At 44.5% G+C, this 24,433-nt stretch overlaps 1 protein-coding gene and 1 long non-coding RNA gene across 5 annotated transcripts in view; one reads left to right on the top strand and one right to left on the bottom strand.

The window, feature by feature from the left end:
- The window catches only part of CDK5RAP2 (CDK5 regulatory subunit associated protein 2), a 72,750-nt gene extending 65,428 nt beyond the window's left edge, over positions 1-7,322 (top strand). For 2 of the 3 annotated variants that reach the window (XM_048965807.1, XM_048965809.1), the window contains 3 exons: positions 1,977-2,123; positions 3,562-3,700; positions 5,744-7,322. In XM_048965807.1, coding sequence (XP_048821764.1) covers positions 1,977-2,123; positions 3,562-3,700; positions 5,744-5,946 — 489 coding nt within the window. In that variant the 3' untranslated portion in view covers positions 5,947-7,322. The remainder of the gene's footprint in view (positions 1-1,976; positions 2,124-3,561; positions 3,701-5,743) is intronic. The other variant, XM_048965808.1, reaches the window with a different exon arrangement.
- LOC125702482 (uncharacterized) lies at positions 6,987-23,568 on the bottom strand. 2 transcript variants are annotated; one of them, XR_007380622.1, is made up of 3 exons: positions 23,402-23,568; positions 7,943-8,890; positions 6,987-7,093 (listed from the first exon to the last, which is right to left on the bottom strand). It is a non-coding gene; the product is annotated as an uncharacterized LOC125702482 (long non-coding RNA). The 2 variants fall into 2 exon arrangements; XR_007380623.1 differs by having other exon boundaries at positions 6,987-7,090.
- Positions 23,569-24,433: the final 865 nt, after the last annotated feature.

Genomic DNA, 24,433 nt, shown 5'->3' with positions numbered 1-24,433 from the left:
GCCTAGAGATTACAAAAACAACCAGGTTAATGGTGCAGCAGGCACAATGAACTTCTTAACTCTGGTGGGATACCTCAGCCTTGGCTGTTGAAGTTGCATCTAGATGCAGGCTCCTGTTTGTGATTCTGTATTAATGGGGCTGTGGATAAATTAGTTAATTCTGGTCCTTTAATAAGGTGTCTCACTTTACTTGAAATGAGGTGAGACTGCTTGCTTTTACTATGGAAACTGGTAGTCATCACACTGAAAGTTACTAAAAAACAACAGCAAAACAGGTTCAACTGTAAAATGCTTTAGACAGGGCTTAAGCTATGGGTATGTATCAGTAACCTAAGGATAATAATAATAAAGGAGATTTTGTTGTAATGGAGGCTTGGGATAAGCCCAGGAAATGAGAGTTAGTTAAAAGTAATTTAATACACAGCTGACGACAGCCAGCTGGCTGGGTTCTCCACTTACCTGTACCCTGCCCTCCAGTAACACAAGTGATCACATTACAGCAATGACTGATGTATGCTAACGAGGGTGGTTTCACACTGAGGAAGCTCTTATATATTTTTTCCACTTTCTGGTAGCAGGTGAATACTTCAGTAATATCAGCAGCTAATCCAGCAACTTGAATATCTCAGTAATGGGAAAGTCTTGACTTCTTAGACACAATCTGTCTTTCTGCATCATATGTGACATAAAGATACCAAGGGAAAAAAAAGATCAGATATTTCAAGGTTTTCCCCTAGAATCAGGAGAGCAAGTGTTTGCTTACACTGATTTGTTCTTACTTAGTGTTAATATCTGGGTGCAGTTAACAGCCCAATAGTGCATTCGGGATGAATGAGGTAATCAAACCTACCTCCACGTTTCAGCAAAAGGGAAAGAACAATGTCCATGGCAGTTAATAATGAACTGAGAAACTTAACCTGCAATAGGGGAGATTTGGAACAGAAGGTTGGTACAAGATGCTGGTGGTAGAAACAGTGAAACACTGTACTGGAGGCTGCTCACTGACACTGCTGAATCACTGTTAGCAGAGATATTTCTAAGAACACTTCTATTTCCAAGTTGTAATTAGTAAAGCTGTTGAGAATGCAGCCTGCAACAACTCTGAAATTCTTTTTGTAGTATCACCTGCACACTCCCAGTAGAAAGATGTGTGAATGACACTCAAGGGTCTCTGAAGTACCGTGTGTTTTCAGACGACCCAGTTAAGGTGCTAATAATGACTGAAGAAGAAATCTAAGTTTTTAACTTCTGTTGGTGTAAAGATAAAAGCAGTGAGGTTTCCTATCAGGCTTTACATCGTTGAAGTTTCAGACTACTTGACAAATGGGATGCTTTGTATGACAGGAGGATTGCAATTCCGAGTCACTGTTCAGACGATACGTTGGATGGGGCACAAACCATAAATGCCTTTACTGCCCTCCCCCATTCTGTATCACTGCTGCTTTGGTAATCCATCTGCTCCCCTTGCATTCTTTCTCTCCTTTATTTCACATTTGTGCAATTTCTTCAATTTGATTTTCTCATCTGTCAGCAGAGGAAAACACTTTATGTGTGTTCTGATAGTTATTTTAGCATTAAATGGAACAGTTTAAAGGGTCTGCTAAGGAAGAAACATCTATATTGCTTAAATTGATGTCTGTAATCATTTGACTTTCAAATAACGTGACACAAAATGCAAATGGAGGAAGGCAAGAGTTGCCAACTGTTACCATGTGGCACAGCAAATCCAGTAAATGTAATCTATTATTAATCATGGTTATTGATGAGGAGATATCTCCTTCCTCCCTCAAATTCTGAGATAATGTGCAATTCAACAGCCTGTCTAAACGAAGAAATGAGCTTTTTTGGCACACAATAGCTGTGTACATCATCTTAAATAGGAAACCTTATCAACGGAATTTATACCACTAATCAAGATTACATTTTCATCGTTCCTTAAAGGTAAAATGTAACGTGTGTCTAATCCTACAATACAGGTACCAGACCAGGCATCGCTGCAAAGCTTTTCTGCAAGCACCAACACAGTGCAGCAGATTTTAGAAGAGGCTGCACGTTTATTGAAACTTCTCTGGAGAGTTTCCCTTCCAATGAAAGCAGCACATAGTTCTGCTCACGGCACTCAGGTATTGTTCTGTTTCATGTTGTTTGAGTTTTGCTGTCTGGAGCTGTTGCAGTGTGTCAAGGAGGACACACCAGTGAAGAACATGTCATGTGGGAAAATGGTTTGTAAATCCAATGTGGGTAGCCCAGTTTTTAGGTAGCTCTCATCTGAAGGCCATGGCTGAATGTGCACTGCCTTCCTGTGCTGACCATACTGCACAACTCAGCTGCTTATTTACCAGATTCCTTATATGAAGGTTTCATCTGCAGCCTTGCTGTGTGATATTTAGGCAAGCTAGGCAAACTGCAAACATTCCCTTTCAGTGAGAAAAGATTTGGACTCCCTGTTATAGAATTAAATTCAATTTGATGATATATATTCCAGTAACAACAGAAACTTCAGCAACTTTGATGTAATCTGAGCTACATTTTCGTTTTATGTTTTTGATGCCTAAGCTGTAAAATAGGATGCTTTCTTAAAAGTGTGACAAAACCCCGAGACAAGTTTTATAACATTTTAACTAAAAAGGATTGCACTATGCAAATGAATGAAAGTAAACCGAATGAGGAATGAATTATCTGTACTGTCATGATTTCACCACTCAACAATAAACTGCTTCAAACTCTGGCTGTAAAATCCATCTGAATTTTTTTTTTTTCCCTGAGCTTTTTTGTACGTATTTCTTGAAAGAAGCAGGAGATTGCTGAAGAGAATAGAACTTTAGGAAAGCTAACACTTGATATATCATTTTAATAACGTTTTTTATGTGTTAAATCAGAAAAGCAGTATAAATCTTTCAAGTCTCACTTCCATATGTGGGATATTGGAACACTTCCATTTTTATCCCTATGTGCACAGTATATGTGGGCAGCTGTATGTTGGCCTGGCTTGGGTGATCTGAGCACATCACAGATACAGACAAAGGCTTTTTCTGTCTGTATGATTTAAACCCTGATCTGGATCAGTCAGAAAATCTGACCTCGTGTGTGAGAGATCTGAGTTTCTACTACAGTTCTTAATTAGAGTCTATTTAGAATTCTTTTTTAGACCTTCTTACCCAACATACTGAGATCTTACGATCATTAGAGTGCTTCTGATGTCTTAAATGCAGTATATGTAAGAATGCCTCCCAAAAGATACTGAGCATTCGCTGCCTTCTGTTTAGCCCCACAGGAGTAATCAGCTCTTCTAAAGAGCAAAGTGCTGGGGGAGAATTCCAGAAGGTACTATTATCTCACAGCACAGCAAGACAAATGTATAAGCTTAACTTTGCATGGGGAATCCAGATCAGTGCATTATTAGCAGACTGTATCAGGGCTACTTGAAGTCTTGTTTTACAGGGTGCCAACCATGACCTGCTTAGAATTGGTGGTCAAAAACTGAACCTAAAGTCTAAGTGCTAACAGGGTATAAATAATTTCTGTAATGCTTTAATATATTATCATCATCTCTGGATGCAGGACGAAGGAATGAAAGCAGAAATACTTCGATTGCGGAAGAAACTGACTGAGCAGGAGAAGAAGTTACACAGCACAGTGAAACGCTTGCACTCTACAAACCAGCTGAAGGAAAACATGGAGAAAGTCATCATTGACCAGTGTAAGTGTATGCCTTACAATGGCTCTTCCTTTTTGTAATTCGTGGCTTCCACTGAATTAGAGAAACAGCAAAATGAAGGCTGTTGGGCTGTGCTGAATGGCATTCATTCTATCAGTAGTTAATCTAGAATGTAAAAGGCTCTGCATCATGCAGAGTTATTGTTTATTGTAACACTGTGTTCCTCAAGTCATTTATTTTGCCCTTATTTAACTCATTGTGTTATTTTGCTCCATAGCCTATAATTTGTATGTCTAAATTTCATATATCTCCTGCATACAGATTATTGTTGCTTTTTTACCACTTATGAGCTGGTTTTTGATCACCTCCTCCAGAAGTGTTGTACCAGATAACGTACAAGTTACTTACACAAAATCTAAAATTAGATTTTGTTTAGGGTTTTTTAGTAACTCAGTTTGGGATTTGTCATATAAAAAAATCAAAGCTATTATTGTGTCTGTGCCACTAAAATCCCTCAGGAGAGATGAACTGATTTGGTTTGGTCAGTTCCTAGTTCCAGTGACGTGTCAGACAGACAGTGGGTAATTTCAGTAGAGCTGTGCAGGGTTTCAATCAGCAGAGATTTAACCTTATGGACACAGCCTCTCCTTCCACCACACTTTAAGAGAGAAAACAGAGCATCTCCCTCTTATTTTACTCACTCCATTTCACACCCAGAATTAGATCCTAATAACATGAAACCTGTGTGCTCTGAAGCTGTACTGCGCAGTCCTGCCTGCCATCCAGCAGCTTCACCATTAGTGTCACATACTCTAAATTCTCTTCATGGACTGAATTTAATATTTTTGATTTAGAAAAATCTAGTTTGCCAGGTGAAGTGAGTTTACTAGCAGAGCTCTTTATGAGCAAAGAGCACAGAAAGACTTAGATACAAGATTCTTTAAGGTTCATTGATTATGGGAATTATGGATGTCAAGTCACCTGTGCCTTAAAGAGCAATTTCAGAAATGTTTCCAAATTGCATCTGTGTACAAACAACAAAACTGGTGAATCGTAGGCTGGAGTTTATGATGATGCTTATATTTGTTTTGTTTTGCTAGTCAGCAACCACAGGCATTCCAGTGGGTGACCTTGCTTGGCTTCATTCTCTAAGTACCCTGCTAGCTGGTCACTCCACTGAGGATTTTCAGGTTTCTGTTATTTAGTTTAGCATTCCTAAATACATTAGAGTCAGAGACTGGAACATTCTTGTAGCTCAGAGTCTTCTGTCTGCTTTCTCTGGGCAAGAGAATGTAATGCTTATAAACCTCATCTGAACCTCTGAACATGTAACAATGCAGTGCCAAATTGCAGCAATCCGCCAAGGGTATAATTATCTCATGACAGCTATACCCTTGGAGTTGTTGGGTTCTTATTATTGTAATGAAAAATCTTTATTATGGCTAAATTGTTTATTTTTGAGACTGGAATATTAAATTGGCACTTGTGAATGGTATTTTTCAGCAGTTATGGAGCTGACACAGATTAGAGAATCACATATTTAACCTGACATTTCTAAATATCAGTTTTGTTTAGAAGCATCCCCTCCTCCATTCACAGGTCTTGCTCTCTCCCTGCAGAGGCAAACTAGCTGAATGAGCAGAGAAAGCTTGGGCCACTTCAGAGTGAGCCACTGATGTGATTTCCCCCAAGCATGTCTAGGTTGCTTTGTCCTTGAACTGCAGGAGGAGCTGGCTGACTTCTTTGCCAACCCCTTGTCTTCCCAGCCCATCATCCCACATAACCTCTCCACTGCACCATTTTCTTCCTTCTCCCCCTAACCTCTGTTAGATCATGCACCATCTCTCTTAAAATGAACAGAAAGCGTTCCTTTGATGCCTTGGATTGAGCCCAAACAGGGCTTTGGACAGAGGAACAGTTCTGGGTTTTGCTAAGTAAGAAAGCTGAAGTGGTGGTGGTGGGGCTGTGTATGGTTGCCTGGCTGCTGCCCAACTCATAGATGTCAGTTTGTACATCATTTATTATTTGATTGTAAGACTTTGAGTGCAGTGCAGTGTCCTGTAACCATTGCCTCTTTGTTTCCAGTGGTTTTAACTCATGATGTCCTGAAGAAGGCTAGAGGAAACCTGGAAGTAAGTGAAGTATCTGCTGCGCTGAATTCCTTGACATGCTCAGTAGTAGGCTCTGCTATGCCAGTAGCATTTTGCAGAATTAGTCCAGGTTGTTTTGGGTTTGCAATTGGAACAACATTAAGATCAAGTCTGGGTGACAGCAGTTTACCAAGATAAATATTCTGCACTACTTGATGTTTGAATTGGAGTTTCATGACTGGCCCTGCAAACAGCTAAACCCTCTCTCTTTTCTGATACTTTCCCCAGATTAATATTCAGATGTCTTTTTTCTTCTCCGATGGTTTATTTTCATCAGCTCACAGTCCAATAAGCTGTCTACTGAATAAGTTCACAAAAGGCATCTTTATTTAAAGCCTGAGTGTGGGTTAACAACCGGTGCTTCTGTTTTCCTAAAATGCAGACCTGATAGGTGAAGCTTCTGCAAACAGCTCTTTGCTAATGCAGAGCATTAAATTACTTTGAGCGTTTAAGTATCCACTGTTCAGATTTGATTTCTCCCAGAAGGCTCTGACTTCACTCCCAGAAGGCTGTAATATACTTCTCCACTCCTAAATCGCATCCTTCTCCTCACACCATTCCATTCTCAATGGCTGTATGCTTCCCAGCCCGCCCTTAAATTTCTCTCTCTTTTTGTGAATCTTTTCTCTATTATCCTCATCAGCAGCACCTCCTTATGCAGCTCCTGCACGGGTTCAGTCCTACCTGAGTTAGAGATTGAGGACATGAAGTCTTTCTGCTTACAGAAATCTCATCTTTCGTGGTAGATCAGCTGAACACAGGATTTGCTGATTCTTTTGCGGGATGAGAGCTCAGGGATAGGGACTGGATCTGTGCAGTACAGCAGAACAGTATTAATTATTGCTTTTCTAACCAGGTCCCAGCAGCTGACAATCAAAAACCAGCTTCCTATTCCAGCAAAAAAAGGATTCTCTGAAGGAGAAAGGCCCACTAATAAAGACAGACCGTTCCTCTGCATGGTGGTTGCTTCTTTATGCCTTACTATTTATTGATGTTAAAAGAGCTGAAAGAATATTTTTATGGAACCAGCCCTGGGGAGGGAGGAGAGCAAAAAAAATTGTTTTTTTGTAAATAACTTATTTAACATTTTCTGTAATGTAAAAGATGTTGGTTTTTAATATTTATTACATAAACATGGTACTGGAGTTATTGAAAAAACCCAGATTTTTTTAAAGCTGGCTCACTTGAGATTTTATATTGTGTTATACAGCTGTTTGTTGTTGTAGTCATACAGGTCCTGAAAGAATCAAGAGCACAATCCATCTTCCAGCCCTTTTCTCTACTGCTGAAATGACAGAACAGAGGTGAAAGAAGAATGGTTTTGCCAGCTGTCGTTGCTTTATAGTAACATAAATAATGTTCAGTATTTAAAAGCATTTAAATCTCATCTGGAAGATTCTCCTGGAAGCCACCTCCTGTGCTTCCTCACTGCCCTGTTAGGAAGATACATTGATGCTAGGTCTGAAAATACTATATAGGGTCAGACCATTCAATTAAATTTTAACATAATCACAGATCTGTTTGTGTTGTTTTGTTTGAGACGGCAGAACTTCGAGCTCTTGTTGAACAAAGAAGGCAAAGAAGCTCTGAGTCTGTCATCATGGAGCAAATGGAATGCAGCCCTTGCAGCTGTGTTTGCTCACATCACTGCTAAGTTCTCCCTTTGAGAACCTGCTTTCAAGCAGCCACAATCAAAAGGCATTTTGCTGTTGGCAGAAGCATTGCACTCCCTTCTGTACCCCTCAAATCCATACTAAGAGAACAGGACCTCGCAGAAAGGCCAAAGCTTGACAGTTTTGAAATCCATTTTTCTGCTACAAACACTCTAAATGTCCTAATTTTAAAGCTAATCATTTATTATTACTTTTAAAAGTGTTCTCATAGTAATGTTTTGGCCAGGCAGCACCACACGTACGTGGTTGTGTTCCCTTCATCCTCTGTTGCCTTTTCCACAGCTCAGTCCAAGCTGCCCACGCAGACTCTATGCAGGCAGTGGCACAGCATGAGCTGGGACATCATTTAGTTTAACCCTCTCACGCCCATAACTGAAAGTGCTTGTTGGTTACAAAAACATGATGCAGTCCTGGCTCCGTGGAACAAAATGAAGTTGATGATGCTGTACAAGATAACTTACCCTCATCATCCACAGAGGTTGGCACGAGGTGTGGGATATCTCAGCACAGGGTTGGGTTCTGTTGGGTCCTTCGTGCTGCGCTCTGGAGAAGAGGCAAGAGCAAGAGGCTTTCACTGGAAAATGAGTTTGTGCTCACTGAATGCTGGCTGTGCTCCCCACAAGGGTTGTGTGTGCAGGTGGGGATTTATTAAAGGTAGAACAACAGCCACACGCTTCTGAGCTGCCTGATTTTCACAAAAATCACAGCACTGGGTTTTCTCTGAAGCACAATGAGATCCCAAGCTGGGCTGCTACTTACCTGGGCTGCCCAAAGCTCTGTTGCTGCTCCTGGCTGCACAGTGCTCAACCTCTCCTTCTGAGATGCTCCGAAGCAAAACGTTGGACTGCAGCCGACAGCAGGGGGAGGCAAACTCATTTATCTGGATTAAAGGAAAGATGCAGGAAAAAAAGTGAAAAAGTTTATTTTTAACTTTGCAAATTGAAAAGTGAGGGGGGGGAGGTAAGGAAAGAGCATGCAGTCAAACTTGCTCTTCAGTCTCTTCACACATTATTGTCCTCACAGCTCACTAAAAACGTCAAGTTAATTTTACTAAGTAGCTAAATTATAGACACTCAGATGTAATCAGAATCTGCTATACATTTCAACTTTCAAAATTAATCATCCTACGTTTTTGAGTTATAACACCTGAAGGAAACAGCTGTACATCTATATATAGTGCAACCCCTCTCTTGCTCTTTGTGCAGCTTTTTTTTTCTTTTTTTTTTTCCCCCTACACCATCTGTGATTAAATAATAAAAATTAAACGTTTCCTTTTTTTCCTGAGCTGATTTGTCACTGACTCCTGCTGGTCCCTGCTGTGCCCAGCTCTGCTCCTGAGCCCCTTTGCCTTCCATCAGTCTGAATGGAGCTCTGGCAGGGCAGGCCAGGTGAGGCAGACAGGTTCCCTACTGGGAAGAAAAAAACACTGGTGGATCATCAGCTCTTTAAAACGAGGCAGTTCTATGAGATCAAAGCATTGCATCTCCACGAGGAGCGCCTCTCAAACGCGCTATTTACTGGGCCAGTTTAAAGACAATTAAGCTAAACAAGCGTAGCAGATGGAGGGCTGCAGCAGACAAAGCTTATGGAGTGTTAAACTTTGTCCCCATTACACAGAATTAAGTTTTCCTGTAAAAATAATTACGGGGGAGAAAAATCAGCGGCGTAAGCAAATAGAATTAAAGGAGGGGCTCATTTACTTAGGGAGTTCCTGTCCATGCTTCCATTTCATGTGCAAGGTGATTGGAAACAGCGAGAAAAGCAAGAGAATGCTTTTTCCTTCTCCTTAAGCCCCTACAAGCAGTGAGTGAAGGCGCTGCTGGTGTCACACAACATTCCTGCCACCAGCCCCGTCCTGCAGGCTGTGCCTGTAGCTGACATTACAGTCGCCAAAGCGAACAAACAGAAGCAATGCCCCAAATCACGGCAGCTGGCTGTATTAAAAATAAATCAATGCTAATGCAGTCAAGCGTTTAAAAACAAAAGCACAGTAGAACAGGGTGGTATTTTAATTCACCGAAGCTGCGTTTTGGGGGGGGTGTGCTGGGGGGTGCAATTCACACCGGGGTTCAGGCAGGACAGGGCTCACACCCTGCTGAATGTCAGCCTGCAGAGCTGAGCGAGGTGCACACACCTTGCTTGCACTCCGGGTTTATTCTCAACCCTGAACGAGACAAAGCGGCTCCTGTCATCACTTCCAAATTCAACAGGAGCTGCAATATGGAAAAGAGAGGAGGAAAGAAAAAAAAAAAAACAAAACACCACCACCAAAACCAGAAATAGCTGCAGCGCCTTTTGACGTTCTGTTGACACTCAAAGCCAAAAGGCTTTGCAGGCTGCTGACTCCGACACGAAGCCTCACCTGGCAGCACTGCGCTCTGCAAAGTGCCGCACGCTGCCCTCCTGCTCATGTCTGCAATGGGTGGAAATAAAGTGTCAACAACCACAGAATCACAAGGTTGGAAACGACCTGCAAGATCATCTAGTCCAACCACCCTCCCATTCCTATCACGGTACCCCCAACATGGTACAACACGGGTACCCCCACGCACACGGGTTCCCCCATGCAGGATAACCTCACACACAGGGGCACCCCTTCTTCCCCTCTGCCCGGCTTTAAGAGCCTGAAGATGTGCCCTCCATGGAGCGCAATGATCTGAAGGGAGGTCAGGGATCTCAGGGCTGCGGTCCTGTCCAAGCCCAGCACCCAACCTGCTTTCTGAATCGATTCCTCTTGAGAAAAGCCCTGCTGCCTACTTTTTGTGCGTGTTTGCCTTTCCTTTCTTTAGAAAGATACTTGTTACAATCCCTCCCCCCACCCCCCCTTTCCCCTTAGCCCCATCAGAGGAATCTACTTGGGTAATTTGTTAAAGCGGATTGCTGGGGCATGCATTATGGATGAGATGCAATCTTTATTTTTGCACTGCACTGTGTGCATTCTCAAACAGAATTGGAACTGCGTGCCTGCACGCAAAATGAACATTAGCTGCTCAAAAAAAAGAAAAAAAAAGAAAGAAAGAAAGAAAGAAAGAAAGAAAATGCCCATTTGTTTAAAGGAAAGAGTGGAGACAAGAAACTCTCCACTCTTTCAAGCTGCTCTGCTTGGGATTGCTCAGAGCAACTGACAGCAAAAGCAGACACGTCTGTATTGTGCTGAGTAAACCAGCTCAGAGCAGCTGTGCTCTGTATGACATGCAGTTGGTGAGGGTGCTCAGCAGTGTCACCAGGCACAGCCACCGAGCTCAGGTGCCACTCGCTGTGTCCTAGGAGGAGATTTGCTCTCTCCATCCCATTCAGGATCTGAGGACATGAGCTGCCAGCACTGTGCCCAGTGCCCTGGGCTGAGCTGGTGAAACAGAACCACACAAAAAAGGTACAGACAATTCGGAGGCCATCCAGACAACCCTCTCCATGCTGTATTCCATGCTTGGAGGTCACCTAATATTAGAGTAGGAATCATAGAATCATTATGGTTGAAAGAGACCTCGGAGATCATTTGGTCCAACTGTTCACCCGTCACCAACATCACCCACTACACCACGTCCCTGAGTACCACATCTGCACGGCCCTTGAGGAAAAAGGAACAGCAGATAAAGGAAGGATTGAGATATAAGGCTAATTATTTTTGATTCTATGGCTTAAAGGCTTATTTATCACGCCTGTAAATTGCACTTCAGGAAGCTAACATGGCAGCCTGAGCCTGGACATTATTGAGATGAAGTAATCGCAGTGCTCAGTGCTCAGAAAAGTGGGAAATGTAACCACATTATTGCATCATTAACACGCTGGCACTGCTGGGAGCAGCATCCCCTGCACCAGGCCCAGTGCTGCCCCTCACAGCTCTCAGGCCTATATGTGCCAGCAGCCTGGAAAACTGACAGCTGAGGGGTGAAAAGGCAGCCTGCTTCACCTTGAGTCACCAGAGCACATCATGTGTTCTCCAACAGTTGCATAACCCTCAAATAACTGTGTTGTGAGCCAGCCTTGCTGCAAATGGGAGAGTTCTCTGCATTCCCTGAGCACCATTTGAGTCCAATTGCTCGTGGTTTCCCTCCAGTGTCACTGTGGAACCCACGTCATGTTCCCAATGTACTATTTGGCACAAGGCATCCTCTTACAGCTCCATATTCATCTCGCATATCCTATCACCATTCCCACGGCCTCCTGCCTTCAAGACAGCCTGATCCCTAACAGAGAAACACACATAGTGCACATGTTGGATAGTAAGTTCAAAGTGGAGAAAGCTATTAATTTATAACAGTGGTATTTCTTACACTAAAGGCAGTGAGGCAGCAGCACGGGTTGCACAGAGAGGTGGTGGTGCCCCAACCCTGCAGACACCCAAGGTCAGGGGATGGCTGTGAGCACTGATGGAGCTGCGGGTGTCCCTGTTCAGTGCAGGGAGTGGGACCAGATGTCTTTAAGGGCCCCTTCCAACTCGAATGATTCTATGATTCTAAATGAGGGTTGATGTGGACAGAGGTGTTGCCGAGCATCATTCGTGTTCCTCAGACCTCCAGATGTCACAACAGCTCTTAAGAGCCTCGGGTGGTTTGAAATGCAGTATGGGTTGTCTTGTGTTTGATCTCCCAAACCTGTCAGTCTCCATCACTGTCAGCAGCTGTCAAGATAAGAGGGGACACGTTTTGATGGGAGCCTGATTATTTTTTGTTGGTGTAGAGGCAGAGATGTATACGGTCCTGAAACCTGACGTTTCTATTTCTTCTACTGGGGAAAAAAAAAAAAAAGAAAAAAAAAAAAAAATGGGGCTGGCTTCCACTCCAAAACCAATTTCCTTGATGGAATTCACCCTGCAGAACAGGAAGGAGATTTGCATTTGTCTGCCTGAATGCAGGCTCGCATGCACACACTCCTTGATTGTTTTTAGTTACACCCGATGATAACGCAGAGAGGAAGATCGATAGGCAGCGAGCTGCCCTACTGACCTCCAAGCAGCACAGAATTTACACCAAGCCTCGACATGGGGAAACTCAGAAACATCATGAAAGTTTCATGCAGCCAGTTCTGCATTTCCGTAAGCACGAGCTGCTCCCCTCCCTCCAGGTCTCTGGCACTGAACTCATTTCCCCCAGGCTCTGCTGCTGGGGGGATTTTTGCAGCAGTTGTAACCCACAGCTCTCACCAGACCCAGGGCAGCATCTCCCTGAGTGGTGATGGTTACACTGTGCTGATTAAGGGTTTAATTAGCGTGAGCTCACATGGCGATTGCCCCACATATCAGTGCCATCAGTTACTTGCACCATGCTATTAACCACTCCACATATGCCACATCACTCTTCTCTAAAATACTCCGTAAAGTGTTTTAAATTTCTCTGCCACCTTTCTTTCCCTATGCCTCTTGCCTGTAAAAGGAGACTGGAGAGCTCAGTGGGACAGGGTCAGCTGGGTAAGGGAAAATACCATCACTATTGCACCTTACAATTATTCTTAGCTGCAAAAGCATATAATGGAATAAAATCATGCACTGTGATCAGCTGTATAAAAACACTCAGTCTGAGGTGAACCTCCGGTTCCTCCTCAGCCCAATGGTACATTCCAGATTCACTGTTTGTGGGTGGCGTTTTGGTGAGCATCCAATGTCACCAGTTACAGAAGCTGCAGGGGATGCTCTGGGTGGATCTGGGTTTTTAGTTTCCTTGCATGGCAGACCCAGGAGGAGCAATTTGAACACAGGTATCTAAGGAATGCAGAGCCCATCTTAACAGAGGTGGCAGCTATTTGCAAAAGGTAAGGGAAGCTGACAAAATAAAATAGAGCCCATTGCAAAGACACAAACAACACAGCTGACCTCTTCCCAAAGCTGAGCTTTTCCAAATAGCCCATCTGTAACAATTCCTTTTCCCAGCCTCGGGCTGCTGCTCCTAGCCTGCTGCTTTAACCAGCTCTTTTCCCCTCAGGAGCTCCCACAGTTGAGAGAGCAGAGTAGTGAAGCCATGCATTGCCTCCTGCATTGACATGCTCAGGTTCTTATTTGCACAGAAACTTTAAAAAAAAAAATCTATAATCACAAAGAAACCTCGTGATCTCTTTTCTCAGAAATCTCTATTCCATTAACTCTGGTTTAAGGCACAACACAAACCGAAAGCACAGGAGGCTCACACTGGTAGGCAGCGAGAAAACAGAGGCAGAGTAAACAAGCACAGTCAGCTTGCAATGTGAGCAGAGGATTTTGGCTCTCACAAGGTGATCCTGATGGGAGGAACAGTCAGTCCCGAGTGCAACAGCAACACGTGGCCAAGAGGGTCTGTGAGAATTTGGTAGCAGAGATAAGAAGGAACCAAACCCCAGCGAGCATCGCTTCCTGTGATTGATGAGCTGCTCTGCTTCAAGCTGGGGAACGTGCGCTGCACTTGGAAAAACGCAAGTGGCTGAGAGTGCCCTGATAGCAAACAGCCACACTGAGAGCTAAAGGAAAGCTGGTAAACAAGAAAATGACCATAATCCCATTACACAGTGACAGAAAGCTGGGTTCTACCCCTCAGGGAGAGAGCCGAGCAGGGTCCATCCTGAACCACTGTAACAACAGCTCCGGAAAGCTGAGATGGGGCAGTTAAACTGCAAGGGATTTCAGCATCCATTTCTGATGCCAAGACCCCACCTGGATAAGTGTGACCAGGTAATGGTGAGCAGCAGGGGGCAAAGCAGGACAGCTGTCAGTGATTTGGCTGCACACGGCTGTCAGCCATGCCCACAGCCTCTGCCTTGCTCCACCTGGCTTTAGTTGATGCAAGGATGGAGCAGAATGATGCTCATTTCAGTGTGGGTCCTCGGCATTCACATGCCTCTGAGCACAACCAAGATGCTGGTATTGAAGCTGGGACTCCAGGCGTGTCTTTGTGCCTCCACACTGGACCAGCAACTGGCAGGCACCAACCAGACCAACCCACACTCAACAAAGAAAATACCCTGTATTTTCCACAATCTGATGACACAGGTTGAAAGCCTCAGCTCAGCAGCACTGACATGGAGGAAGAGCTGTTTCCCACAGCTTAGTGTCCCAGGGCAATCTGCTACATCTGATCAAAGTATTTCCAGCAGCTGGGACATGCATGAAGGCCTCTCCTTTGCCTTTGGGATATAATGAACAGCTGAGCTTGTGGGGCTGCTCTTCCTACAGCTGAGGCATGGATCTCCGCATCCACAAACACTATTGGGATATAAAGAAAAGATTGGATACGAGGGCACTTGAAGCAGTGGCAAAGGTTGCCCAGAGAGGTGATAGTGGCCATCCCTGCAGACAGCCAAGGTGAGGCTGCTGGGGCTCTGAGCACTGATGGAGCTGTGGGTGTCCCTGCGCATGCAGGCAGTGGGACCAAAATGCCTTTAAGGGGCCCCTCCAACTCAAATGATTGTGATTTTATAATGATACAAAAAGTTTTCAGGCACAAAGTAGGTGAGGGAAGGTGGTAAGGAAAGGGAGGTATGACAGCAGCATGGGGGGGGGGGGGGGGGGGGAGGGAGGGGATTCTCATTGCCTGTTAAGTAATTCCAAAGCTATGGCTAGGTGCCAGTTTGCAGCAAGGAGCTATAATTTGTTCATGCGTAATAATGAAATCATCATTTTTTGGACATTGCTGTCAAATTGGATTGAAATTCAGAAAAACAATTAAGATGTGCATGTATACATAGAGACTGATCACAGCAGCCGGCCCCTTACAAATAGATGTCTTTAGAGAACATTAAAATGGGGAAAACAAACCCAAAAAACTACTACCCAAGGCACTGTGAAATACACCTTCTCTGTTAAGGAGTTCTCACACTGCAATGGAATTCTGCACAGGGGAAAACGTTCACCAGAAGAGCAAAAGAGGAACGAAATGCTGCAAATCCCATAGAGCTGCCTGCATCTCCAGCATCCCCAGTGGGAGCCCTGTAGGAACAGCCAGAACTGTGATGGGCACACAAGCCAAATGGCACAGCTGACAGCAGCCCACACAGCAGAGGTGATTATGTGACGCAAGGCAGCGATCTTTCCAGCTGGAGGTATTTTAAACACATATAAAATAATGTCGGAATCATAGGACTGCAATCTTTAAATTATATTCAAAAAAGATGCTCAAAGCATATATCATTGAGTTATGAACAGCTTTGGCAGCTTTATTGATGATGTTGAATCTGGTTGACAGATGCATTTACACTGCATAAGCATTTGAGATGCTAGAGTAATTGCTTATTAGTCTTGTTGTGAGGCAAAACACCAGATTGAAATAAATAGGAGCTCATGAACACAGAATTTTGCTGCCTCTTTGATTATTTTTTCGAGCTAACCATCTGCTAAGCATCTGGGATTCTTAGAATCCAAGATCCATACCACACGCAGGTGGGAATTAAAAAATACAAATAGAAGGAGCTTAAGAACCCAAACAAACTATAATGTAAAATTGTCCAAAATGACGAAGGACTTTCTTGCCTCCCCTGCATGCCAACATAAGCAGCAGAGTTTTACAAGGACAAGGTCTTCCCTACACAGCAAGCAGGTGCACAGTCAAGTAACTGCATCAGCTTCATTAAACCAGAGCTTCTCAGCACACATCAGTGTGAAAACTATCATGTACCATAAGATGGGGCATGGAAGGGCTGCAGAGAAGGGGTCTTCTCCACAAAGATATACATGGAAAGCCCAAATTCCATGGAGTTGCCAGGAAGAATTCCAGAGCTCTGTAAGGTTGCTTTTGCAAGAGTTTTGGCAAGCACTGTGAGATCTCCACTCACATCTGTCCCTTGCTAATATGTTTTTAAACCTTTTATTCATATTTGGCAAGAAAATACACAAGTGCCAATGGAGAGGGCTGTGTGCCTATAAACTGCTCAGGATTTGGACTCAACGATCGTTCTGGGTCCCTTCCAATTTGGGATATTCTATGGTACCCATGATGCAGATGATGGTGGGCCCCTTCCAACATGGGGTGTTGCTTGATAACCAAGATGGAGACCCAGCCTGTAGGACCAGCTGCCCTACCATCACTTCTAAATGTCACAAATCCACCTGCCCTCATCCTTGCCAAAGGCTGCCACCAAGCAGAGGAAGAGACGGGCCAGTGGGCCAAGATTTGCCCTTTGTGGGCTTTTGTGCTCGGATTGAAGACCCCAGAGATGAAGCACTTGGGAGCCCCAGTCTCAGCTGAGGTGCAGGAATCACCACCAAGGGCAAAAATAATGAAGTCTGAAACTCAGACAGGACAAATTCAGGAGTCAGAGCGAAGTTTGCTGTGCAGCTCATTGCAGCCTGTGGGATGGCAGCTTAGATAAGAACGTAAAATTGATATCTGAATTTTCCCCAGCTGCCAGCGCGCCCGATGCTGAGAACACGAGTTAATAAAAACAGCCAGTTAAGTAACTGTCAGACTCCAGCAAATACCCATAAAGCAAATGTTCTTCTTTAAAAAAAAAAAAGCAAATTAGACATGCATTTTTCTCCGTGAAATAGCGCAATTAGAGAAGCTTTCTAACTAATATTTGTTTTTGGTTCTAAAATATTAAGGATCTTTCCTAAACACGGCGCAGTGAAGGGTTTCAATTAATCTCCTTTGAACACGCATTCAGGTGTTTAAAAGGAAAAAAGAAGAAAGGATTTGTGCATCGTCTGTCATCTCCCAAATTCCGTAAACAGTATCTGAGAGAGAGGAGTTTGTGTGACAAATTCGAGATTAGGCGGATTCCGATCTTAAAAATTAAATTGCTTATCAGAGAAATAATATTAGAGTAAAATAAATTAGAATCTCTACTGAAGACTCTAGAAGTAATTTTTAAAATTAATTAGAATCAAAAAGATGGATCTCAAAGGATAGGACAACTCTAATTTAGACAGACGGTAATTAATTCCTTATTTCAGAAATTCATTAGCAGTGCTGTAAGTGCAAATCATTCCTTTGCTGGAGTCAGACTCCAGAGAGGGAGATTCATCTGGAAGTGGGAAATGTGAGCTCCCCACGGGTGGGAGAGCAGGGAGAGCCCCTGACGTGGGACACATCCGGGGCAGCAGCTCGCTCAGGAGGGTCCCAGGGATGTTTTTATATTGTATTTATTGGGGGTGACATGCAGCCAGATGCTGAGCGCGCATCCTACAGATCTTACAGAGCTGGGGGTTATTTATGGTGAAGCTCTGCCACGCACCAACAGGTACCAGAGCTCAGAGGGGACAAGTCCATAGCATCTCTCTGCTCCTCCCCAAAACCAATGGGCACATCTAAAAATAAATGACCGTGCACAATTTGCAGAGCAATATCCATTAAGAAAATAACTTGGGCATCTGAATGGACTTAGCACACGAATTTCGACCGCTGATAAATAAATGTGCTGTCAGCCTGGTCTGCTGCCAGCCCCAGGAGCAGCTCCAGCACTGCTGCTCCATGGTCCTACAAAGAGGCCACAGCACGGACAGGCCCTGCCAAAGACCACGCTCTGCTGGTTGGCATCTGGATCCCTCCGATAACGGGTTGGGATTGGAGCTGGAGGCTTCATCAAGGGGAGGATAAGCAAGGCTGGAATCCGTTCCCTGTACCCAACTGGAAGGAAGCCCAAACCTCAGCCCTCAGCTGAGCTGACCTGCATGCTGGAGCTGGAGGCGAGTCCATGTGCACAGCGGGGTGGGAGGGAGAGCCATGAGCATGGATGGGTTTAAATTTGCAGCTCAAACCCTTCAGACTCAGGGTGCAGAAGTGGGTACATGCAGTGCTCCCGGGCTGCTTGCCAGCCCCTTCTGCAATAGGAAGAATTAAATAGGCTTCTCTCCTAGTGACATGTCCTAGCATCTAGTGACCCGTGCAGTGCATGAACAGATGGCTTCAGCCAGGCACAGGAGAACAGAGCTGGAAATACGCTAGGATTCATTTTATCTTGTGGTCCCAAGTTCCTGTTCGGAGGAGCAGCTTTCAAAGAGGACATCTCACACGACTGTGGAACTTCACTGGGACTAAAAGGAGCTGTGCAGTATGACCTCTACAGTACAGCATGCTTAGCACAGGATCACACATTTGGTTCACACTTCTCTGGCACACACTTATGAATTTCACCCAGTCCCCATGGCTCGTTCAAATCCAGTGGGAAAACAGGCTGCATAGAACAGCACCAGATGTGTTCAAGCATTGCATTCCAACACAGCACAGATCTTACAGATCACCTTTCCACCAGTCCAGCTGCAGCAGAAGGCCATTTGTACCTGAACTACACTGCCAGCAGAAGAACCAAACCTATTGTGACAAAACTTGTGCTACAGATTTAATGCCAGCTACTTCTGCTGTTAGCTGCCCACCCAGCCCTGCAGCCAACCCAGTGCCTGGTGCACTTACAAAGCATCTTTGAGATGTCTTGGCTTTTAAAAAGAGATCTCATGTGGTGGGAGACAGTGCTGGAGGTGTCTCCATGCCAAACCTCTCCCAAACCCTGCATGCCTGCAGATCACAGCTGCTGCCCCCAGCCAGCGCTCCATCACATCCACTGACCCCAAAGGAGCTGCCATCTCCTGTGCTTTCCTTCAGCCACAGCTCTCTGAGGTCTCCAGGTGCTCTCACATCCACGCTCAATGGACTTGTGCTGCATCTCAAGAGCACCTCTGCTCTTTCTGCAAACCCCCCAGGGGCTGCTGTCCATCATCAGAAAGTCTCTGGGTTCCCTTGATACCAAAAAAAAACATTTTGATTTTAGAGTAAGCTTCTTATCTCACAAAAGGGCCTGCCTAACATCTCTTATCCTATTACCAAATAGGAAGAGCTCCTATCCTTCCACAAACTCCTCTTGTGTCTACAGCTTTGTTACCAAATGCTTCCCTCCCACCTTGATTGTTGATCAACATGGAAATCCATTCTTCTCCTAGCACGGGGGGCAGGGGATCTTTTATCCTCCTCCTGATAAACATTTATAAGCTCCTTATCCTCTTACCAATAACCAAGAGCGTTGCAAATCCTGTATCAGACACACCAGGGTTAGGGTTGTTTGCGTTACGTGAAGAGATTTTGTAGAGTGGCAAATAAAAGGCATCTCATTTTGTTCTTTTATCCGAAACTCCTTTCTAGGAGGGAAGGCAGAGTTGTTAGGAAGTAGCTTTAATTGGGTATTATTCAGTATCAGGTTGAGACAAGTTCTCCAGCCTCCCACAAAGAACTTCTGCGCTAATTTGTTCTTACTCGTGGATGAAAGGTCACTGTGCTGACTAGGAAGTTAAATAAACAAAATTAGCATCTGATTTAGGAGACTTCTTATTCCCTCTGGTGTAAATTAATGTAAAAATTAGCAAGGCACTCTATTGCTTCTGTTTTCCACGTTCATAATGCATCAGCTCCTTGAATTTAATGGTGTGAGAGCTTGTTATTTCTTTCTTTATGCAATTGCCTACGTATGGGTGGCAAGATGGCAAGAAGCTGAGTACATCGGCTACAGAAATGAGTCACTCGAGGTGAGCAAGAGTGGGACAGAAGAGCTCATGACACACGGATGCTGAAAGAGTGACAACTTCACGCTCACAGATAGAAAAGCATTATTAGAAATTACCCTGGACTGGAGCCACAAACTCAGTAGCACAAAATAACCCAGGGGCAAAGCAAACTCATTTTCACTATCAAGGCTAGCAGGGCGCTTTGTTTGAAGGCTGGACCATTCTTTATGTCAGTTTTATATTATTATATATATCTCTAATTCTTAGGTGCTCATATCGTTTAAATCACTCCAAGCACTTTTAAAACGTGGCTGAAAGCTACGTGGGATTAAGGTAGAAAACCCCATTGAACATGTTCCAGAAGGAGGTTCCCGATAAAGCGCTCATTAAGAAGCTTTACACTTCTTCTAAACGATCTGTTAATGATTATTGCACCCATCAGTGTTTGAGTTTGATGTCACCAGCTTCCCATGCAGAGCGTAACTTTGTGCCATACCCATGCAAACACAGCTCCTTTCAGGGAGTGAAGGGGTGAAGAACGAGGCCACATAATTTCAGAGAAGGGAAGAACTGCTCAGTAGGATCCATTTGGTAGAGAAGGAGCCCCTGGGTCTCTCCCAGAACAGACTCAGAGGGGTTTTCTCCTCCCTGTGTTCTCCCCAGCACGTCACACCTCGTGCTGCAGCAGCCGAGAGGAGGCGTGAAGCCACCTATTAATTTGGAAGACTGGAAAGAAGTTCCAGAAGTGTTTTTACCAAAATACCTGCGGCAGGAAACTTCAGTGACTGCCCTACAGCAAAGTGAGAAGCTGTACCTTAGGCCCTCCCAAAGCTATGAGACCTGTATCATATCTGCAGGACCTTTCTATCATGACATTCTTGCCAGAAAAAAACAATAAGAGTAAAAACCTGAAGTGAGCTCCAGAACCAGAAGTGACTGCAGATACTGCCAAGAGATGTTTGAGTTTTGCCGCCTTTCTTGTCCGCCTCCACCTCCTTGCACTGAGGTTTTTGGAGCTGTGGTGCTTCCTGACAGCAGCACTGCCCAGGGGTGCTCCAACTTGCAGCCATGAGCATCCCTAAGGACAAGCTTACACAAAAAGCTGAACCAGCTGCCCCATAGGGACCCTGACCTCAGGCAGCCTCCTCCAGGTGAGGACTGCACTGACCTCCAGCAAGGTCCTCTTACAGCAGTAACTTTAATCCCACACGCTACTAATTTGAACGTTGATTTTCCACAGTGCAGTTCACACATATTTTGACTTTAATTGGTAAAACTCAGTCCCCAGACTCCAAAGAGAGGTGCACCGTTTTCAACCAAGCTCATCATTTTGAGCCTGCAACTGCTTGTTAAACCAAAAAGATGTGGAACTGAGAGCAATATGTTAAAGTTAATAGCATGAATATTAATTCCCCAAAGAGTTATGGAATATATCTATCCTACCAACTAAGCAAAGGTAACATTCCTTCAGCCCCGTAAGAGAAATGCAGGCACTGAAGTAATAGTTTGCATTCCTTACAGAGTCGAGCTTAAAACGTGAGCAGAAATGTTGGTTTCCTGGCTAAGAAGGGAGCAGCTGCTGCAGCTGAAGGGCTTGCTGCAGGTGAGGTGTGGGACTCGAGTGAGGCAGGTAGGAAGGACAGCTCTTCCTCAAGTTGCTCAGAGCAGAGCTGGGTTATGGGGTCTTTGTAACAGCAGTGAGGAAGTGGGTAGACCTGAGGGCCAGAGCCACAGCCAGCATCTGTGTGTGCTTTTAAGGGGCTGGTGCTCAAGAGCAGCTGATCAGCAGCCTGGCAGGACAGGAGAGGTCTCTAATGAGCGTATATGAATGTTCCTGGAATATGATATGAAGGGCAAGGACCAGGGCACACAGCATGTGTTTATGGACCCAAGTGTTTGAAGTTAGTGCCCTGCTGAAAGCTGCCCAGCTCACAGCATAGAGCTCAGCACCTTTGGGACTGTATTGCCACAAAAAGAAAAAAACCCTTGGGTTTGGCACCTTTTCTTCCAGGTGCCAGGAAAGGTGACCAGAAGGCACACAGATGGAGCAGTTTGGATTTCCAATCCCAGCTTGCCCTTTGCAGGATAACACACACAGCAGGCACTCCCCTGCTAGCCCAGCACAGATCCACGTGTCCCCAGAACACTGCTCCTTCTGCACAGAGAGCCCTGGGCTCCTTCCTTGCTGCAGGACAACCATTCTCCCTGGAGAGCCACATCATTTCCCTCTGGCTACAGAGGCAGCATTTGTGGGAATAGTAATTTCCTTACTCTCGTAAAGTATGCCATGAAAAGACCATCTTTCACAGAGCCTTAAAAACTGGATTAATTTCCGGATACAACTGAGCATAAGCACAGAAATAATGTTCTACAGGAGGAGATCTCTGCAAACACCAAGGCCCCAGACAAAGGAGTTCCAGCACAAACAGGTGAAAGATAAATCTTCCTATATGGGGTCCTGCTTCTGGAACCATCCAACAACCCACTTGAAGTGTTAGAAGATCCAGAAGATCCAGAAGATCCTTTCTGTTGACAAAAGCAACAACTCTGCTGACTCTGGAGTAGCTGGAATATTTTCCAATTGCCCAGATGGTGCTGGGATGTAGCAGCTATCTCAAAAAAAGGTATGGCCTCAACCCCTCCAGCCCTCAGCCAGAATTTGACACAGCCACCGAACTCATTACCACGTTGTTCCTTGCATCATCAGACAAAGGCAGCATTAGAGAGAAGGACAAGAGTTCAAAGCCCATCACAAAAGGGCCTCTCACAAAAAGGTCAGCAAACCTTGCAGGGAAGAGACAAGATTGTGACTGCTGCGACCACCATGCATTGCAAAAAACAGATTAAAACCACAGCAAAAAATAAAAAAAAAAATGGAGCAGAAGAGCCATTAAACATATGTTGGGTACAAACTAATAAACACATAAACAACAACGAATGCCAGTTAACCACAGGCAAGAACTTCCAACAAGCCACAGGTACTGGGTACAAATTGGCAATAATCAGGTTTAATGGGTTTGGTTTACAGTCTCACTGTTTCAGAAGTTTTATTCTTTTCTGCTGCATTAGTCAGTAAAATAAAGCCTCTCTGTACTTGCGAATCTGTTGGGGTGGAAGAGTCCCAGATGTTACCAGAGTCATATTCAATAGAGGCCCCCAGGGACTGGGGATTTTTGCTCCTTTACAACACTGAGGCTTCAGGCAGAGCGTGAAAAGCGCAATAACGAGGATGAAATTTGAATCCAAACCAGACGTAATAACTAATGAAAGTCCAAGGGAAGTGAACTCAAACTTTCAGTTCTGTTCAGACACCTGAAAGCCCTTCGGAAAACAGCAACAAGTTCCAAACAGAGCAGGGCCACCAGAGCAGCACAGAGGGACCAGGAGACAACAGGAGAGGAAGGAGCAGGCTCTCAGCTGCAGCTAACTTCATAGCTCTCAGATACTTCCCTCATTGCACAGTTCTGTTCATCAAACACGTGCCCACCTCCAACTTTCAGATGAGGAAGCTGAGAGCACCATTTCTTACCTATTTCTGTGAGGCCAGCTGTCAGGTCAGTCTTTGCTCCAGGCCCACAGCAGCACAACAACACGAGGGAGAAGCACCCAGTGCAACTCTATAGAGCCCAACTCATCACAGAGCAGCCCCTTCCCTCTGCCCCTTCCAACCAATTTACCCTTTGCTTCCAGATTTGTCCTCAGACCCTCCCACAGCAGTGAGTGGGAAATGAATTAATCACATCCTCCTTAAGGAGCCCTGATTAACATTTCCATCACATGCTAACGAGACACTTCCTGGCTTCAATCTGCTTTTCTTCATTACAGCTTTCTGAAGACAAACTTTATGCGTTTATGAGAAGCATTAAATGCACAATCATCTAACCACAATTTATAGCTGTCCTGGCTCTGTTTAGTTTGCATAAAGGCTCAGAGTGCTGTGGCATGAAATGTGGAATGGGCTCCTCAGATGTGGGCCTCTATCCACAGCTGTGTCCTAGGTCCCTTGGAGCAGCAACCAAACCCAGAGACAGTTTGGAGAAGATAGTAGGGATTGTCAGCTTCACAACGTAGCAGTAACTGCTGTGAACCATCACAAAGTGGGGCTTGCAGCAGAAGCATGGGGCAATCCTGCTACCAACCATAACCCCAACAGAGAGAGGCCACTGGGGAAAAAAGTTAGGACTGGCATTTTGGTCAAAAAGCAAAAAAAAAAAGAAGCAATAAAGAAGACTGAGCAATATGTGAAAAGATGGGAATGGAGGAAGGCACATAGAATATTTCTTGCATTTAATTTGACAGAAGGGTTCCAAGGCTTGGATAAAATGGCTCGTGTCCTATCAAGTGTTTTGCACTGTAATGCTTATTAGGCTTTGTTTAGCACATACATTCAGCATGTACAGTCTCACGCCAATACATAATGCAATAAAGACACAAGAAGCTTATTGTAATAAATACAACACCAGCACAAATGAAATAGTAATTAGGAACATAATTCAGACAGATTTTAGTTAATACCTATTTATTAGAAGGTGCTAATCTCTCATCTAAATGTCACAAATGT

The sequence above is a fragment of the Lagopus muta genome, chromosome 19 (genome assembly GCF_023343835.1).
Source record: "Lagopus muta isolate bLagMut1 chromosome 19, bLagMut1 primary, whole genome shotgun sequence".
Taxonomy (NCBI): Eukaryota; Metazoa; Chordata; class Aves; order Galliformes; family Phasianidae; genus Lagopus; species Lagopus muta.
The sequence above is the reverse complement of the archived record's forward strand: the minus strand, read 5'-3'. Positions and strand labels throughout refer to the sequence as shown.